Here is a 13288-nt window from a genome sequence, read left to right as displayed (position 1 = left end):
TCATCCTCAAAAGAACTCCAGCAAATTTGTCAAACAAGATTTCCCTTTCATAAAACCATGCTGACTCTGCTTGATTGAATTATGCTTTTCCAAAAGTCCTGCTACCGCTTCCTTAATAGATGTTAGGCTAACTGGTCTATAGTTTCCTGCTTTCTGTCTGCCTCCTTTTTAAAATAAGGGCGTTACATTTGCGATTTTCCAATCCGCTGGGACCTCTCCAGAATCCAGGGAATTTTGGTAGATTACAACCAATGCATCCACTATCTCTGCAGCCACTTCTTTTAAGACCCTAGAATGCAAACCATCAGGTCCAGGGAACTTGTCCACTTTTAGTCCCATTATTTTACCGAGCATTTTTTTTTGTGAAAGTGATTGTTGTAAGTTCCTCCCTCCCTATAGCCACTTGATTATCCATTATTGGGATGTTTTGAGTGTCTTCTACCATGAAGATCAATACAAAATATTTGTTCAAAGTCTCTGCCATTTCCCTGTTCCCCATTATTAATTCCTCAGTCTCATTCTCTAAGGGATGAATGTTTACCTTAGCTACTCTCTTCCTTTTTATATACCTGTAGAAGCTCTTACTATCTGTTTTTATATTTCTTGCTAGTTTACTCTCATCATCTATCTTCCCTATTTTTTTAGTCATCCTTTGCTGCTTTTTTAAAATTTCCCAATCCTCTGGCCTCCTACCAAACTTGGTCACGTTGTATGCCCTTGTTTTCAATCTGATACCATCCTTTACTTCCTTAATTAGACACAGATGGTTCTCCCTTCTCTTAGTCTTTCCTTCTCACTGGAATATATTTTTGTTGAGAGTTATGAAATATCTCCTTAAATGTCTGCCACTGCTCATCAACTGTCTTACACTTTAATCTATTTTCCCAGTCCACTTGAGCCAACTCTGCCTTCATACCTTTGTAATCATCTTTATTTAAGATCAGGACACTGGTTTGCAATCCAATTTTCTATCCCTCCAACTGAATTTGAAACGCAACCATGCTATGATCACTCTTTCCTCGAGGGTCCTTTATTACGAGATAATTTATTAATCTTGTCTCATTACACAGTACCAAATCCAGGATATCCTGCTTCCTGTTTGGTTCCGCAACGTACAGTTCAAGGAAGCTATCCCAGATACACTCTATGAACTCTTCCTCAAGGCTACCCATGCTAATTTGATTTGTCCAATCAATATGAAGATTAAAATCGCCCATGATTATTCCCATCGCTTTCGTACAAGCCTCCATTATTTCTTGATTTATACTCCGTCCAACATTGTAGCTACTGTTAGGGGGCCTATCGACTACGCCCATTAGTGACTTTTTCTCCTTATTATTCCTGATCTCCACCCAAACTGATTCAACATCTTGATCTTCTGAGCTAATATAGTTTCTCACTAATGCACTGATCTCATCCTTTATTAACAGTGTTGCCCCACCTGCTTTTCCTTTCTGTCTGTCCTACCGAATTGTCAGAAACCCCTGAATATTTAGCTCCCAGTCCAGGTCACCTTGTAATGCCTACCAGATCATACCCATTTGTATCTATTCGTGCCGTCAACTCATCTATTTTGTTATGAATGCTACGTGCATTCAGATAAAGAGCTTTTAAATTTGTTTTTTTTTAACCATTTTTCCCTGCTTTGACACCACTTTCTGATTCACCATTATGTTTATACATTCTGTCCCTTCATGAAAGTAATGACCCATGGGATCCAAGGCAAAGGGGCAAGTTGGATCCAAAATTGGCTCGGAGGCAGGAAGCAAAGGATAATGGTTGATGGGTGTTTTTGTGACTTGAAGGCTGTATCCAGTGGGGTTCCGTCGGGCTCAGTGCTGAATTCCTTGCTCTTTGTGGTATATATCAATGACTTGGACTTAAATGTTGGGGGCCTGATTAAGAAGTTTGCAGATGACATTAAAATAGGCTGTGTGGTTGATAATGAAGAAGAAAGCTGTGTCAGCAGGAAGTTATCAATATACTGGTCAGATGGGCAGGACAGTGGCAAATGGAATTCAATCCGGATAAGTGTGAGGGAATCAATCTGGGGCATTTCCTTGGTTATCCACGGCTGGTTATCCCTTCTCTTACCGCCCTTCTTTTTCACTGGAATATATTTTTGTTGAGCACTATGAAAGAGCTCCTTAAAAGTCCTCCACTGTTCCTCAATTGTGCCACCGTTTAGTCTGTGTTCCCAGTCTACTTTAGCCACTCTGCCCTCATCCCGCTGTAGTCCCCTTTGTTTAAGCATTGTACGCTCATTTGAGACACTACTTCCTCACCCTCAATCTGTATTACAAATTCAACCATACTGTGATCACTCATTCCGAGAGGATCTTTTACCGGGAGATCATTTATTATTCCTGTCTAACAAGGCAAGGGAATACACATTAAATGGTATGACACTGAAAAGTGTAGAGGAACAATGGGACCTTGGAGTGCAGGTCCACAGATCCCTGAAAGTAGCAGATCAGATAGATAAGGTGGCTAAGAAGGCATCTGGAATACTTGCCTTTAATAGTCGAGGCACTGAATACAAGAGCAAGAAGGTTATACTAGAACTGTATAAAACATTGATTAGACCGCAGCTGGAGTTCTGGTCATCACATTACAGGAAAGATGTCATTGCACTGGAAAGGATGCAGAGGAGATTTACAAGAATGTTGCCTGGACTGGAGAATTTTGGCTATGAGGAAAGATTGGAGATGCTGAGTCTGTTTTCTTTGGAACAGAGGCGGCAAAGGGGAGACCTGATCAAGGTGTATAAAATTATGAGGGGCCTGGATAGAGTGGATAGGAGGGACCTGTTTCCCTTGACAGAGGGTTCAACAATCAGGGGGCATAGATTTAAAGTAATTAGGGGGAGGTTTAGAGAAGATATATGGGAAAATTTCTTCACCCAGAGGGTGGTGGGGGTCTGGAACTCATTGCCTAAAAGGGTGGTAGAGGCAGAAACCCTCACCACATTTAAAAAATACTTGAATGTGCACTTAAAGTGACGTAATCTACAAGGCTACGGACCAAGAGCTGGAAAGTGGGATTAGGCTGGATAACTCTTGGTCGGCCGGCACAGACACGATTGGCCAAAATGGCCTCCTTCCGTGCTGTAAATTTCTATGATTCTATAGAATAATCTTTGTGACTCAGTTTCCATTTTCAAGACAACCCAGGAGAACATTTATTTTGAGTATTTTGCAGTCTGCATAGAAAAGCATAATAGATAATTAGTAGCATTTGGATTTTTATTTGCTATACTGAACAATTGAAATTTATATACATGTACATTATATGATCATTTAAAAAATACATACATTTAATAAGGTCTAATCAGGACTGTTCGATACTGTTTGGATGTGCCCAACACTGAATAGGATTGGTAAAATTAAGCAAATGCTGCCCTCTATGGAGAGGTTATGTAAAATAACACTGATAGCATATATTAGGAAACCCTCGTCAGTGTCAGATTCTAATCTAGTACAGTTAAAACAATTGAGTTAGTAAATAATTAATAACGGAAAAGCTAATAATCTTTGCTATCTAAGATTTGGGGATGATATCACAACTCTTAAGCAACCTAATACCCGAGGTGTTTATAGGTTATCTGAATATCAAATGATATGTTATCGAACACTTTGCTGTTTTTGTCCTTTTTTTTTTACTTCAACAAATCAAAGCTTGCATGGTAATTTTTTTTGAGCAGATAAAAGATGGCTTTTCTTAAATAGAATAAATCAATGATGATGCTGACCACATATAGGGCCCAAGTTTCCACATGATTTGCGCCTGATTTTTAGGAGCAACTGGTGGAGAACGGACTATCTTAGAAATCGCAATTCTCCACATTTTTTTTTCTGCAGTTCTAGTCAGTTAGAACAGTTCTATTTTGGAACAGAATTTTTTCTTCAAAAGGGGGCGTGTCCGGCCACTGACGTCTGATTTCAAAGTTTCCACAGTGAAAACGTACTCCAAACTAAGTTAAAATGGAGCCAGTGAAGATTTTTGTAGAACTGAAAAAACCTGTTCTACACATTAAAAAATCAGGCGCAGGTTACAAATTAGGCGTCCAGAACGAGGTGGGGGGGGGAGGGGAATTCATTAAATTCTACAATAAATCCTTATTTATACTTCTACAAATATTATACAAATAAATCCAACCTGAATAAACATTTATAAGCAAAGAAAAGATAAAATAAACCATCTTCCTACCTGTGTGAAAGTGCTTCAGGCACAGAGAATGCTGCAGTCAGCCTGAGGCGCCCGTTCTTCCCGCGGAGGGGGGGGGGGGGGGAAGAGGATGAGGCGCCCGTTCTTTCCCGCGGGGGGGGGGAGGAGGCGCCCGTTCTTTCCCGCAGGGGGGGGGAGGAGGCGCCCGTTCTTCCCTTGGGGGGGGGAGGGGAGAGGAGGCGCCCGTTCTTTCCCGCGGGGGGGAAGAGGCGCCCGTTCTTTCCCGCGGGGGAGGAGGAGGCGCCCGTTCTTCCCTTGGGGGGGGGGGAGGAGGCACCCGTTCTTTCCCGCGGGGGGGGGAGGAGGTGCCCGTTCTTCCCTTGGGGGGGGGGTGGGGAGATGCCCGTTCTTCCCTTGGGGGGGGGGGGGGGAGGAGGCGCCCGTTCTTCCCTTGGGGAGAAGGAGACAGTGAGAAGGCTGCAAGTGCTGATGTGCTGATGGCAATGTGCTTTTATTAAAAAAAATTTCAAAAATTAAACAGCTACAAAGAACTACAAAAATGGCCGAGTGCCAATGTTTTTTTCACACTGCGCGTGCGCGAACGCTCCAACGCACACGGGCAGCGTTGCCGGCAGGAAAAAAACTAATTTAAATAGTACCCGCCCCCTCCCACTTACAAAATCGGCGCGAGTGTAAGCTCTGCCCCCCCTGGGCGCCGCGCCAGGCAGACAAGGAGCTGCAGAACGCTCCAGAATCGCGAGTTTTTTTTTAGGCGCCGTTTTAGGCGCGTAAAACGGGCGCCCAGCTCGGAGGGGCGCCCGTTTTTTATCGTGTGGAAACTTGGGCCCATAGCAGCAGTAATAGTACCCTAAGCTGGTTCTAATACAACAGTATTCCAATTGTAGCATGAACTGTGAAGCATCTCTCTGGGAATAATATAACAAATTCATACAACAACTCATGTAAGTACTTATAATTGAACGGTTATTAAAATAATGGCATGGATTTTCCTGTGGCAAATGTTATAATATGATTCCATTTGGTATCATTAGGGCCTGCTAAAAAAAACACTTCACCAATGGGCTCTCACTGGCAATGACCATTAACTAAGCCAGTGGTTGGAGTTGGATAATAAGATTCAGGACAATAGAAATAGAATTTAAGCAAAGACATTTGAGAAATAAAAATCTTTCATTTCAAATACCTGGTGCAAACATAAAGCACTCATGGCAGTAGCAAGCATTTCTACATGGGTATCGTCCAACAATATTTTTCAACCTCAAGAGAGCACCCCTATGCAGCAGTGTGATACTCTCTGCCTTCCACACCAGTGATTCTATCATCTCTCGGAGCAAAAATTGACATTTACTGACAAAGTAGGGATGATTTTGTGCTGGGGATCCATGCCCACTAGGACATGAATTGGACTGCCCAATCCTATTTCACATAGGACGCTTACCACCAGCAGATAGACTTTCAGAGCCACGGGATCAATTTAGGCCCCATTAGCGAAAGGCAATGTCTAATCCAATTGAGGGGGGGGGCGGGGGGTGTGGGGAAGAGACAATGAGTGAGGGCGGGGGGAAAGAGTTGAGGCAAGAGCGGCGGGGCCGGGTGAGGGAGACGAGAGCATGCGGGGTACGGGGGGAGAGAGGGATGGAGGGAGGAAGGCGTGAGAGAGGGGGGCGTGCGGGCGAGAGAGAGAGAGAGCACGAGAGAGAAACGGCAGGGCGAGAGAGAGAGAGAGAGACGTTGGAGTGCGAGATAGAGAGGGGGACGCAAGAGCGAGAGAGAAAGGGGGTCGCGCACGCGCGAGAGAAAGAGGGTCGTGCGCGAGAGAGAGAAAGGGGGTCGCGCTCGCGCGCGAGAGAAAGGGGGTCGCGCGCGCGAGAGAGAAAGGGGGTCGCGCGCGCGAGAGAGAAAGGGGGTCGCGCGCGCGAGAGAGAAAGGGGGTCGCGCGCGCGAGAGAGAAAGGGGGTCGCGCGCGCGAGAGAGAAAGGGGGTCGCGCGCGCGAGAGAGAAAGGGGGTCGCGCGCGAGTGACAAAGGGGGTCGCGCGCGAGTGACAAAGGGGGTCGCGCGCGAGTGACAAAGGGGGTCGCGCGCGAGTGACAAAGGGGGTCGCGCGCTAAAGAGAGAGAGAGAGAGAGACAGGGGGTTGCGCGCGCGCGAGAGAAAGGGGGTCGCGCGCGCGAGAGAGAAAGGGGGTCGCGCGCGCGCGAGAGAGAAAGGGGGTCGCGCGCGCGCGAGAGAGAAAGGGGGTCGCGCGCTAAAGAGAGAGAGAGAGAGAGAGACAGGGGGTCGCGCGCGCGCGAGAGAGAAAGGGGGTCGCGCGCGAGAGGGAGAGAGAAAGAGGGGGTCACGCGCGCCAGAGAGGGGGGGTCACGCGCGTCAGAGAGAGGGGGGATCGCGCGCGCCAGAGAGAGGGGGGGTCGCGCGCGCCAGAGAGAGGGGGGGTCGCGCGCGCGAGAGAGAAAGGGGGTCGCGCGCGAGAGGGAGAGAGAAAGAGGGTCGCGCGCGAGAGGGAGAGAGGGGGTCGCGCGCGCCAGAGAGAGGGAGAGGGGGAGGGCCCGAGAGTGGGAGGGCCCGAGAGAGAAAGAGCAAGGGGGGCGCGAGAGAGAGAGGGAGGGGGGCGCGAGAGAGAGAGGGAGGGGGCGTGAGAGAGAGAGAGGGGGGGCACGAGAGAGAGAGGGGGGGGCGCGAGAGAGAGAGAGGGGGGGCGCGAGAGAGAGAGAGGGGGGGCGCGCGAGAGAGAGGGGAGGCGCGAGAGAGAGAGGGGGGCGCGAGAGAGAGAGGGGGGCGCGAGAGAGAGAGGGGGGCGCGAGAGAGAGAGGGGGGGCGCGAGAGAGAGAGGGGGGGCGCGAGAGAGAGAGGGGGTCGCGAGAGAGAGAGGGGGTCGCGAGAGAGAGAGGGGGGCGCGAGAGAGAGAGGGGGGCGCGAGAGAGAGAGGGGGGCGCGAGAGAGAGAGGGGGGCGCGAGAGAGAGAGGGGGGCGCGAGAGAGAGAGGGGGGCGCGAGAGAGAGAGGGGGGCGCGAGAGAGAGAGGGGGGCGCGAGAGAGAGAGGGGGGCGCGAGAGAAGGGGGCGCGAGAGAGAGAGGGGGGCGCGAGAGAGAGAGGGGGGCGCGAGAGAGGCGGGGCGCGAGAGAGAGAGGGGGGGCGCGAGAGAGAGAGGAGGGGCGAGAGAGAGGGGGGGGGCGCGAGCGAGAGAGGGGGCGAGAGAGAGAGAGACGGGGGCGAGAGAGAGAGAGACGGGGGCGAGAGAGAGAGAGAGAGAGAGAGACGGGGGCGAGAGAGAGAGAGAGAGACGGGGGTGAGAGAGAGAGAGACGGGGGCGAGAGAGAGAGAGACGGGGGCGAGAGAGAGAGAGACGGGGGCGAGAGAGAGAGAGACAGGGGCGAGAGAGAGAGACAGGGGCGAGAGAGAGAGAGGGGGGGGCGAGAGAGAAGGGGTGGCGAGAGAGAAGGGGGGGCGGCGAGAGAGAAGGAGGGGCGGCGAGAGAGAAGGGGGGGCGGCGAGAGAGAAGGGGGGGCGGCGAGAGAAGGGGGGCAAGAGAGAAGGGGGGGCGAGAGAGAAGGGGGGCGAGAGAGAGAGAGGCGGAGGAGCGAGAGAGGGGGGCGTGAGAGAAGGAAAGAGAGAAAGAGAGAGGGGGCGTGAGAGAGAGTGGGCGCGGGGGGGGGCAGGGGAGCACGAGGGGAAGAGAGATGGGGTGCGAGAGAGAGAGGGGGCGCAAGAGAGGGGCCGTGTGAGAGAGCGAGAGAAAGAGCGAGAGAGGGCGTGTGTGAGAGCGAGAGAAAGAGAGAGAGAGGGCGTGTGTGAGAGAGAAAGAGAGGACGGGAAAGAGAGGGCGCAAGGGAGGAGAGGGTGGGCGCAAGCGAGAGAGCGCGCGAATGGCGCGAGGGAGAGAGAGAGTGAGAGAGAGAGAGGGAGAGAGAGCGCAAGAGCGAGAGCGAGGGCGAGAGAATGGGCACGAGGGAATGAGACGGAGACAGAGACAGAGAGAGGGGGTGCTAGCGAATGAGGAGAATGAAATGGCATTCCAAGGTGACTTGCCCTTTGATTGCCCAATTGACAACCAAAAACAGGAACCTATCACCTGCAAACCCATATCCTACTATTTAGTGGCAGCGAATATGGATATAATTTGATGGATTTTCATCCTGCAGCCATTGCCATTTCTGATTTTAGTTTTGTTCAAAGATATTCTCAACCATTTTTCTTTTTTAATTCTCATTTTAGAGTTCAAAAATAATTATCTTTTGGTGCAATACCACTGCCACAATGCTATGTAATTAGTTTGTGTGGATAAAAAGTACAGGCAACTGGAAAAATGTCAGTGCATTTTATTCAACGAGTCATTTTAGACTGCAGTCATCCTATAGCCATCATGGGTTATGGGGAGCAGGCAGGGAAGTGGACCCGAGTCCATGATCGGATCAGCCATGATCATAATAAATGGCGGAGCAAGCTCGAGGGGCTGTATGACCTACTCCTGTCCTACTTCTTATGTTCTTATGTAAAATGAAATAATCAAAATACTTAAATTACTGACGGCATCGGAACAAATTTCAGTGTTGTGGTGATTTCAGTGCATCTCTGAGAAAAAGAGTCAGGTAACAAGTTCAAACAAGATGTTTTATCCATCACTTTTATATCTGTATATCCTGTTGCCAGATTTATTGATGCTTCCGTATAACCGATCAGTTCATGCTGACTACGACCATGAATTCACCTCCTCAAGGAAGTGATTGTGAATTCGGACTCTTCAAGGAAGTGATCAATATGTTTTACTTCAATGTGGGCTCGATGTCTAATCTTAGATAGTCCACTCTGCCAACATGACTGTCTGTTTTCCAGTGATTGTAGATTACTTTGAGTTTCACCCAGGCTTTATTCTCTGATGTTTGCAAGCTTTTCACAATACCAGTTCCTCCTAAACACTGATCCATTTGTGTCAGACTGTTTTGTCCTCAACCTTATTCTTTTCTTTCGGGTTCTGGCTTAGACTGTTGCTGGTTTTCTATTCCTCCCTGCTTTTGTTTCCTTATTCTCAGTCTCCTTCAGTTTCATCCCAGATAATATCAACTTTGGTGCTTAATTATTTTGGGCATTTTAAAACCTTTTACTATTCTTTAGTCTTATCACTTTCAATCTCTTATCTATTATGTAAGTTTTGCTCTCTCTACAATATATTTCCACCACCAAAAATTTCAACCACAATTCTTCCATTTGATATATTGTATGTAATTCAAACATCATAAATTCAATGACCGGGATATTGCCACAGAATTAATGAATTGCCAGCAGAAAAAAAGTTGTAAAATCCAGAAAATTATAAATACTCTGAAGTAAATTAACCCTACAAAGTCAATATATAACCTCCTGTGGACCCTCATCAAACGTGAACTAGTTAATATGCAATCAGCATGAGGTACTAATCAACCTCTTTCTCTTTATTCCAATTTTCTTCACTTGGATGCCCATCACTGAATCACACGCTGTTGAGTAACTTAACAGTACCCTGTCAAGACACTTCATGCTGTGAAGTCATTCCAATTAAAGCGTGTTTTTATGTATATATCTCAAGTTCTGATTTCCTGGGGCTAGTTAAGCTGTAAAAATGCTGCCTTAAAAAGCAAAAGATGAAAAAGTAAATATCTTACAACACAAAAGATTATTTCAGTTAAAATATCAACACTAGTGAAGATAGTGTTGTACCAGCCAATGTCTCAGTACAAAAGCAAAGTCAAATCACAGGCGTCTGCAGTTTTCACCAATCTGTAACTATCAAAGGGAGCTTTGTTTTGGTATGTGAAGTTTTCCCAGTGCAAAAATTTATGAGATGCAAGTACTCATCACAAGACATTCATCCCACTGAATCATGTGCGTTCAATGACGCCAACACTTCCAAGGGCTGCTGCAGTTTAATGTAGCTACAAAATGACAATAAGGACCAAAAGCCCTTGGACCTTCTGCACTAACAGCTGATAGCTGATCTCCCCTTCTGATCCCACTGCAGTATCCCAGGGTCAGGACAGGGTCATCTATTTTAACTATTACACCAGTATGGGCGCATCTTGGGCATGCCCACTTGCTGGGGGGCGGGGGCGGGTGGGTGGTGGCAAGGAGCAAGACATGGTACCAATCAGTTGCTTGGGGACGTCACTGGCAAACCCACCCCGAAGGATGCATGTAATCAGGCCTCTTTGTGAGAGGGCTGATCTAAACAAGAGTTAATCCCAGAAGCCTTCATTCCATGCCCCAGAGTAAAGACCCCAGTTCCACCCCAACAAGGACCTGCATGCCAGTTTCTCTGCAGGTGTTCAGATCATTAGCCACAAAATAGACTGGAGCTGTGGAAATCCGGCTTGGGGGTGTCCTCCCTATTGCCTCGCCTCCTTACAGCATCATAAGCCTCAGACGTGGTGGCTGAACCTCTTTCCACCCAAGGCCCCAACGGAGACTCAGCACCATCGTTCTTCCATGCCGGACCTCTTGCACCTATTTTACTCTCTCATTATAACCCCCAGACCTCGAGGAATTAGTACAGGAATACAGACAACGGCATGGATTCCACTCATAGCCTTCAAGTATTACAAACATAATATTTCATTAATTCACACAAAAAATAGTTGTGCAACATATAGATTGTCAGTGATGATGATAAAATTAAATTAAATTTTAACCGTGAGCAGAATCCTTTTCTAATGTTCGGCTCAAGTTTCCTTTGCTAGATTTAAGTAAATTTTCAACTGCACAAAGTAAAGATCTTAGAAAAGTCAATGCAATATTTTAAAATAGCTAAAATGAAGTAATTACAACATTAATTAAAATTTTGTTTTAACCAACCTTGTAATGGCAGATAGTCTTGTTGCTGAAACTTTCCATTCGTGTTGCTGAAATTTTGTAGCAAAGTATTTCCTGCTTTAAAATTATGTTCCACTTCTATTCCTTTAGATGTGGTGCAGCTATAAATGGATGTATATGATCTTAAGTAGTCCTCATCTGCAGGTTGATGTTCTGTTTCGAATACAGGTAGTGGGAGAATCCTGCGATGGAGTTGAGGACTAGGTAATCCCGAGGTCAAAGGGGATGAAACAGGAGGCACGTGATGATGCATATTGTTAGCAGGACACGGATTGTTAAAAATATTACCAACAGCAGTTAGTAAAGATAAAGAATCACTTTTGTTATCTCCCAAGAAAACGCCATCACCCAAGGAAACATCATCAACAGATTGAAGAGGCTTGAGAAATATTTTGTCTTTTATTTGCAGTATGTCTTCCCTTAATACATTTTTATTGTCACAAGTCAGATTAGTTCCACTTGTATTTGTCTTGTTCTTTTCCACTCTATGCCATTCACCTGATTCATGAAATTGGTCAATCTCAACAACATTTATCAGATTCTTGTTGACATAGCCACTGAAGGTCTGTGAATTTGCATTGTTTTGTATCCTTTCCTCAGCAGGCTCAAATACTTTTCTACTGTTGTCTGTCTTCTTTTCACTCATCACACAATCACCACATTCCATGCCTGTTATGGGTATTGTGACAACATTACAGCTGGTCACAGTTTCACTCTGCACTCCAGTAACCACTGTGGAAATACTTTGTTCCCCAATACAACATTTCATTGATTCATCTGCAAAAGATACACAATTTTTGCTTTCTTCAGGCTTTAAAATAGTCGGAACAACTTTTTGCACAACGACACCTGCATCCTGTATTTTGGCAACCACTGTGATTGCCGAGTTCTCGATAGTCAATCCATCTCCAGAGTTGCACTCTGAAGGTAAATTTGTCACAGATATTGTGGTGCTGGTCTGGTCAGGTAAATTCTCAGCGGTCTGTTTTCCTTGCAAGAAATTATCATGTTGCTGTTGCAGGTGTTTGATGGTGTCTTGTAGATCATCCAATAAATCTTTGCTACTGGTCACTACACCTTCTGTAATATAGTCATACTCTGGCAAAAAGCTGCAGACATCAGTATCTAACTCAAATGCTCTTGTGTCATCCTGAATATCCAAATTGTCCTTTGGTAGCTCTGACTTAGCCCCTTTAGTTTCAGACAGCAAGTCAATACCAGTCATGGCTGACTGGAGGTTTTTGCTTTTACTGTAATTAATTGAATTAGGAGAATTGCTTACAGAGTTTTTTGTGCACAATTTCTCATCTCTCTGCACAGATACTTCTTTAGTACTTGTAATGGAAGGTTCTGATCCCACAAAAGATTTATTTTTGACATGTTTACGTGAAGGCTCCTCAGTGTTTTCTCTTCTTTTGCCAAGCTTTTTCAGCTTTTTGATTTTAGCATCAGATTTCTTACGGTCAGAAGTCATTGACAGCGAATGTTGTAGATCCAATGCAGCATAATCTTCTTCCTGCTCACTATGCTTATGTTCAGTCTCTTCAACATCATGAAGCTTTCCATCTTTATTTCCCATGTTCAAAGTTAGACTATAAGCTGGCCTTATAGTAAACACATCAGCAAATATCGATCGCTTTTCAACAGAGCATAACGACGCAGTACACAGTTCCTTAACAGGGTTAGTTGTGGCAGTTTGCATCTGAATGTATGTAGTGTTATCACAGTACAAGCCTCTCTGTTTTCCAGTTTGTGACTCCTCCTTCGCTTGCTTGTAGTCTGGAAAACATTTCACGGAGCTATCTAGCAAAGTACTGCACTTGTACGGAATCCATCTGGCTCCTCCCACAGGGCAATAGAAGCTGATGAAGCAGAGTTCTTTGATAGGTTTATGTAACTGTTGGATAGTATGAGTGTCTTCCATTATGTGCAAAGCATCATCCAACCATTTACACACTTAATTTAAGTGATCAGATTTTGAAAAGTCTGACTAAAACAAATCATGTGATAATTAGGCTCCGCTGGAGACTTGATTTTCATCTTCACTGTAATCCTGCAAAAGAATTTTATAAACTAATTTTACCACATTAATCACCATTATCTCGATGCTGGAAAAACTTTACATTTGAAAAATTATTTATCCTATATTTCGGGATGCAATATCTGTGTTATTTGGTATTTCACACTTGGGTGTGATCCTATTAGTGAAGTACACACAAGCCAGATGCAGTTTTCTGGGAATTTTAGTATAGAAATAG

At 46.0% G+C, this 13288-nt stretch overlaps 1 protein-coding gene across 1 annotated transcript in view; it reads right to left on the bottom strand.

Annotated features, from left to right (window-relative positions):
• Nucleotides 1–12954, bottom strand: part of LOC139262282 (formin-1-like) — a 654821-nt gene extending 641867 nt beyond the window's left edge. Inside the window, exon 1 of the mRNA XM_070877435.1 lies at nucleotides 11013–12954. Coding sequence (XP_070733536.1) covers nucleotides 11013–12954 — 1942 coding nt within the window. The remainder of the gene's footprint in view (nucleotides 1–11012) is intronic.
• Between the last annotated feature and the right edge of the window lie 334 nt (nucleotides 12955–13288).

The sequence above is a fragment of the Pristiophorus japonicus genome, chromosome 4, assembly GCF_044704955.1.
Source record: "Pristiophorus japonicus isolate sPriJap1 chromosome 4, sPriJap1.hap1, whole genome shotgun sequence".
NCBI classification, from domain to species: Eukaryota; Metazoa; Chordata; class Chondrichthyes; family Pristiophoridae; genus Pristiophorus; species Pristiophorus japonicus.
Note: the sequence above shows the minus strand (reverse complement) of the source record. Positions and strands in the feature narration are given on the sequence as shown.